Below are 6853 nucleotides of genomic sequence, written 5' to 3' on the forward strand. Positions count from 1 at the left end.
ATCCAATAATTGTTTTAGACTCAGGGGAGAAATTATGTCACCAAGACAAAATTCTAAATTCTAATGGCACAGTTATTCAATGAGTGCAATGTTAGCGGTTCATAATTTGAAGATAAAAAGTTAATATTGTGACAGGAGGTTCTTGTAAGTGTAATAATCCGTAATAAGTAAATACTAAAGAAAGGCTATGGAGTGGTGGTGCCACTAAGATCTTGTTTTTGTTACAATATAGATTTTCCTTGTTAGCTCATTTTGAATGCAAAAATCTAAATTTTAAGCTCGTATTTTTGTATTTGGGTCTAAAAGTGGAGAATGACTTACATGAACAAGTTCAATGTCAAGTGACGTCTTGATCTATTGAAACAATGATGTGTAAATTTTTCTCTCCATTAATTTTTATTATTAAACCAAAATACTACAATAGCGTAAATCATTTTACGTAAGTTACGCTCTTCTAATAATTTCTTACAAGTTCTTTTTTTTGCTCAAATCGCAGTGACCCAAACATGATAACATTGGAGATCTCTTTGACCTAAACTCATTCATTTCACATAGCAACACATTTTCTTCCCTCTTTGCTTTAGGGCCCACAATTTGATTTCATTAATTAAAAGCAATCTCAAATCTAGATTCGGTACCTTGTAGGATGAAGCTTACATTTATTTTTGGATCGTCCAAAAAAAGCTTATATTTGGATCTGACTTTACCTTTTGTGCTCCAACCTCAAATAAATTAAGAACAACTTACGTGGAACAAGATTATTGACATTTTAGGGTCTTAATTGGAGTGTTAAATCAAAGAAAGCAACTTACGTGAAACAAAATCATGGTAATTTTGGGATCTTAATTCAATAATATTTGTTATATACTCAATGCGTTATTGACCAGAATGCAACACGACAATGAACATATTCCATATAAGTCCTCCCAACCAAGGTGTCATAAAAAATGGAAAGAAAATAAAAACCCAACTTGCCAACTAGTTTCCATCCAAAGAGCATCAAACTTGGAAAGAAAGGATTTTGTCCATATTCTCTGACTCGAGATTCTCTGTGCAATGATTAAATTAATCATATACCAACTGTCCCAGGGGCATAAATAATAGCAAAAATGGGGCAGGTGGTTTGTGTTTAACCAACTTTCTGTTAATCCACACATTTACATCACAATCAAATGAGCACAGGTTTCAAAAGCTAGTGTGCCAAATAGCTTCATCACCTTCTCCACATCGCTCGTGCACCTCCTCCATTCTCTCCACCGATTTGCACATGCCGCTGCAGCTCCAGTCGAACGACGCAGCACAAGGGTTTCCTGCTTGAGCTTTCCACTCACACTCTTTGAGAAAGACAAGAGAGTTTCGAATTTTACACAGTTGAGATCGAGCTTAAGAACATCTAAATTGAACTAATTACAGTGTGATCTTTTGTGTGGCTTGCAAGAAAAGTGAATATTTTAGTGAGAAGCATGAACTGCAATGGCTTTTAACAATCAATAAGTTGATTTTTAATAACTAAATGCGTAGAAAAGCAAAAAGCATTAATCTTGAGGTCATATGCATAAAGAAACTAACAGTGTAATGTCTTGAAGTGGAACTAAATTGAGTTGCCAAGAACTTACCAGGAGAGGTACCACAGCAAAGGCTTCGCTCGTCAATGTGCTCAACATCAAGACCAATAAACCAAGAACCCAAAGAGACATCCTCATTTGCATATTTGTGAAGTATGTGCCTATAGTGGAAAACAGAACTTTTCCAAGTTACATGGCAAGAACAAAATGCAGAATTTTTTTGTTGTGTGTGTGCACGTATAAGAGAAAAATGAAACTGCACAAAAGGACTTACCGATGGACTGAGATGTAAGTTGCTAAATCTTTGGAAATTGCGTATATTTGACCTGTTGCATGCCGAAAATACTTATTTCCCTCCTCTCCAAATTTCCAATATTCTGGTTCATGGTACTTGACCCCCCTATCAAAATAGGTACAGATGATGAATGACAAACATAAATTAAACAAGAGAGATGCACAACATTTGGCTGCTTACTTATTCGCTAGGACAGGTCCAGACTTCATACAACCGATATATGTACGAGGTTTTGATCTATGACGGGCCAAAGTAGAACCAACCATTCCTGTCAAATATTGAAATTAATTCAGTGCCGCAGATTCTGCATCAATTGTTTCCTCCCCATATTTCCACAGCAGATACAGCTGAATTAAAAATATACACACTGACCAAGATTTATGTGCACATCGTCATCAACCTTGATATAAAAGTCAGCATCCCACTTAGAGACAGCTGCGGTAAAATATGTTTGGGTTTTTGACGACAATTCGTGATATCCTTCAATGTGGTTCTGCAGATATACAATGGTGAACACTTCATAAGGTCCACCGAAGTGATTTGAAGTTTGAACCAATGGACAATCTAGATCTTAAAACAACTAAAAAAAGCCCACCAAAGGGTTTAAGAATTTTGTTCCTTTGATTGGTTCCCAAGACAATATATCTGCATAAAGCATTGCATGAGTTTCCAAACAACTAACTGGAGATAACAGGTAATTTGGTCCCAGGCACTCAATACTTACCAGCCGGAAAAAATCCTTATGTTTCTCATCTTCTACATCAATGGCACGATCCAAAAGGCCACCTGGAGTTGCACTGACGACAAAAAAGGAACCAGTAAGTTTTGTTAAAATTTTCATTCTGAAGAAAGCAGTTTATTAAGCTAGTCACTTGCAATATAGAGTAAGCCTACCTGTGTCCAATAACAAACCGCATTATAATTCCCTTTTCTACCTCTAACTTCTTTAACTCATCCCCTGGAAAAGTGATAAACTAATCAATTATGTGTGTGTGTATATACATATGCTTATTTCTTATAGCAGCAACTAATCTTTTATGTGAGAGAAATGGATTTCGAGTTTTTTGGATTTCAACCTTGGGGCATCCACGTTTCCCTGATTGACTCCCTTCGTTTTCGGCTGCTAAAGGCAGTCATGATTCCCATCACAAAGAAAAGCTTCTGGCGCTCTTTCAATGGCTCCTTTCCCGGTCTTATCACCACAGGAGATCCTTCATAATTGCCAGATTTAGAAGCTCTAGCTGTCGCTAGCTGGACCTCTAATGTGGAGATTGTCTTATCCAATGCCCTGGAAAGAAATGCAGCATAAATGTCAATAACATACCAACATCAATGTATATATTGAAATACAAAAAATGATCGCTTTCAAGATTTCCTCAAATAATAGGACATGGGAAGTTACATGATCACATCATGTGTTTGTGAGACTTGAGAAAGGATGTCTCCCACGCCATCAGTGACCTCCTGCAGTAGCACGGATAAACTATTACTGATTTACGGTATAAATGGAGCTAACAAATATTTGGATCTTGTAACTTGCCTTCTTCTCACAATTAACTATGGGAGGCAGAACTCTTCTTGGTTGATCTTTCTCCAGTGGTGAAGCATCCTCATCAATTTTGTCTGGATCGGGAACACCCCAAAAGCTGCAAGATAAACATCAGCAACTGACCGATGCAATTTTCTGTCAAGAAAAGAACAATATGAACCAGACAAATACAGTCCCATGACACATGAGTGGGATAGATAAAAAATTCGTTTCCAAGCAATTTACAGTTCAACTCTCATACTTTACTTTATGGGAGTTGCGTTAAATCCTTAGCTTTCTAAGGTCATCCAATGATCCCTTGCTTCTCTTGTCACATTCATGTGATTTGGGTACCATAGTTGGGCTTCACCAGCCTAGTACATTAGATTTTGGTGGTGATTGATCAACACTCAAAACTTATATTTCTATGCAATATCAGAGACAAAGGAGATCTGGTTCCAATCGAATAGTAAATCTATTGGCAGAATTTGCCAAAGTAATATAAATTACCAATCACAGAGCAAAGCTAAGCAGATCAAGAGTATTATTGGGTGCATATTCGTCATTGTGGAGCCAAAAATAATCACAAGGCGACACGTGGATTCTTGGGTAAAAGAGGACAAAAATACCCTTGAGGCATACTGGGATTCCTACGCGCGAGCAGCGGGCAATCATCCCTAAACCAAGTCAAAAGTGCCCAAAATAGGTAACAATTTAAAGCCTATTTCATCAAATCCTTTCTATAAGGTAATTCCTAAAACCTAATTTATTCTATATATTTTGTATTCTATTATTTAGCTAATCAATTAGCTAAATGATATTTTCCTTTCATATTCCCTAAAAATTGATTAATTAAGGGATTAATTACCTAATCAATCCCTTAATTATCAAATAAAACACCCATTCACACCTAAAACTACTAAGAGGCCGGCCACCTCCCTTTTCCTAACCTTTTTCACTTTTCTCCATTTTATTACCCCATTTATACAAATAATCAATTTTGTAACTCTTAATTAAACCTAAATTAAACCCAAAAAACCCTAGCCACCTCCTATCCCTATAAATATACTCTCATTCTCACCAAAAAAGCCAATTCCAACACTTTGGCAAAAATCCCAAAATTCTCTAAACACTCTTTCTCTCTAAATTCTAACTTTGGCATCGGAGGTTCTTCGGCCAAAGCCCCCTCGTGGGCGCGGGAGGCTCTTGGCCTTAACCTAAGGTGTTAATTGTTTTGTAGGTGCAAAATTGTCCAAGATCAAGGAGGAAGAAATTTGCATCCACAGTCATCAAGTTGTTCCCATCTGTCAGCTTCATGTTCCTTTTGCAATGCCAGCCAACTGATAGAAACCATTCTGACCAGAATTTGATTCTTCAAGGGAAAAGTTTCAGTACAATGTGACTGAGTACATAAACTTATCTAACACTAGGACAAAAATTGGCATCACCGTTTAGAATAACCGGCCTCTCACCGGCTCCGATGGCTAGAAATATCTTCCAGCACCACTGAACTATATCAACTGGCTGCCTTTACTTTTTTTACCATCCAAAGGAGTTAACTTGAAACCATTTTCCTAATGCCTGGCCAACTTAAAATCGATCAGCAAGCTCCCCAAATTTCTATGAAACTCGAAAATTAGCTTTCCAACCAAATGAACACTCAAATATCATGGAGAACTCCTTATCCAATCGGAGTTTACCTTTCAGACTCCAACGCAAAACTTCACTGAATCTACTACTTTCCACACTAAAAGGCCTATAGATCACAACATATTCATTAAGCCAATTCACGTAACTTTAAATTACGACCAAGATTTAGCACCCACTAGTCCAATTGGCAACTCAAGTACAATTCAAAATTACTAAATAGGAATAGCAAACATCCTAAATTTCAAACAATGGTGCCAACAGAACTTGAATCCAGAAACCAGATCATCATTTGCAAAAAACAGCAAAAGGTTCGGAAAAGATGTCTCATTTGTAGCAAACAACGTTAAAAAATGCAAATTTACAAGCCCCATTAGACTGAGAAGCAAATCTAAAAGCTGAAAGAACCACCTCAACACAAGATCTTAGAGAGAGAGAGAGAGAGAGAGAACCTGTTGACAACAAGAACACCGAGGAAGAAGCTGGCAATGCAGAAGAGAGAAACCCATCTGGCGGAGAATCCATTGCCGACCTTGTGAGGTTTGCTGAGACCCATCTGCAAAAAAGTCGTCAGCTTTAAGGAACCTCCCTTTTGCTTAAGCTTTTGTGGGGGTTTGGGGAGGAAGCTTCAGGAAGAAGATATGAGCAGTAGCAACCCCATTAGAGAAAGAGCAGTTTTTCTTACAGACAGACAGCACAGCAACACAATCATATCCTGAAACAGTGACATATATATTCGAAAAGGAAAAGGAAAAGGAAGGGAAATTGATGGAGTTAAAACACTTGAGGGGAGATGGGCTACCTAGTAATTATAATTTTCCATTTTCTCCATTTTTCTGTCACGGGAAAAATAATATTATTTAAAATGTTTTTAAAAAACAATGACAAAAGCCATGGCAGCTTTAACCGTCAATAATGTCCCTTTATTCTTAAGGAAAACTAATGAAAATGACTTGAAAACTTTGAGTTTTAATAATAAAGACAAAATAAAGGGTAAAATAAATAGTACCAGGATTGACTTTTTAGTGTAAAAATGTGATTTTTCGTTAAAATGAACAGTACCGGGTGCTTTTCGTTAAAGTTTCCTTATTCTTAATCTTTTCCAAGTAATGGAATGCATTCGCAGCGGCTATACTTTCTGCGCCTTTGCCCTTGTTTTTGTATGTTGAATATTTCCTGTTTAATTTAAGATATATGGTTATGTCTTTCATTTTTTTAATAGCACAAATACACATAGATGTGCAAGAAAAATAGAAGAGTAGCGTGCAGAAATTATTTTGCTAATATAAAATCTTGAAACCTCATAATTTTATGTATTGTTTGTGCTGACTCTAGTATTGTTGATGTAGCAATTTGACATGTAATTTACCATATACCCCCAATTTTGAATACTAGTCTCTATGTAGAAAAATAAAAAAAAACTTATCTACACCTGTGATGTGAAACTTCTGCTTCTATATCCTTTTGTATATGATTTCATGTATGTCACTAATATATGATTATTATACGATGATTATTATACGTACATGTTGGTAAAATCTTTGTGCCAAGATTGTTTTACTCAGTCTTAATTTATCAAGAGATGAATATTGAACTAGCGACAAAAATCAAGTTTATGTAACCAAATTCAAAGTTGGAGTCTCGATGCACATAATGTCACATTCTGGCCCGGGTCCACCACATCTCGGGTCCGTTCTACCACCGTAGCACGATATTGTTCATTTTAGACTTACCATTCCCTTACGGTTTTGTTTTTGGGAACTCACGAGCAACTTCTCAGTGGGTCACCCATCCTAGGAGTGCTCTGGCCTCCTTCTC

The 6853-nt window shown here is 36.8% G+C and overlaps 1 protein-coding gene across 1 annotated transcript; it reads right to left on the reverse strand.

Annotated features, from left to right (window-relative positions):
- Nucleotides 1-1045: 1045 nt before the first annotated feature.
- Nucleotides 1046-5800, reverse strand: LOC126627478 (beta-1,6-galactosyltransferase GALT31A-like). Its single transcript, XM_050297040.1, has 11 exons — nucleotides 5488-5800; nucleotides 3401-3506; nucleotides 3263-3324; nucleotides 2937-3148; nucleotides 2755-2818; nucleotides 2585-2657; nucleotides 2233-2353; nucleotides 2041-2128; nucleotides 1840-1965; nucleotides 1617-1726; nucleotides 1046-1334 (listed from the first exon to the last, which is right to left on the reverse strand). Exons 1-11 carry the CDS (start codon nucleotides 5589-5591, stop codon nucleotides 1186-1188), a joined length of 1215 nt encoding a protein of 404 aa, XP_050152997.1. The 5' UTR covers nucleotides 5592-5800; the 3' UTR covers nucleotides 1046-1185.
- Between the last annotated feature and the right edge of the window lie 1053 nt (nucleotides 5801-6853).

Source organism: Malus sylvestris, chromosome 6 (genome assembly GCF_916048215.2).
Source record: "Malus sylvestris chromosome 6, drMalSylv7.2, whole genome shotgun sequence".
NCBI classification, from domain to species: Eukaryota; Viridiplantae; Streptophyta; class Magnoliopsida; order Rosales; family Rosaceae; genus Malus; species Malus sylvestris.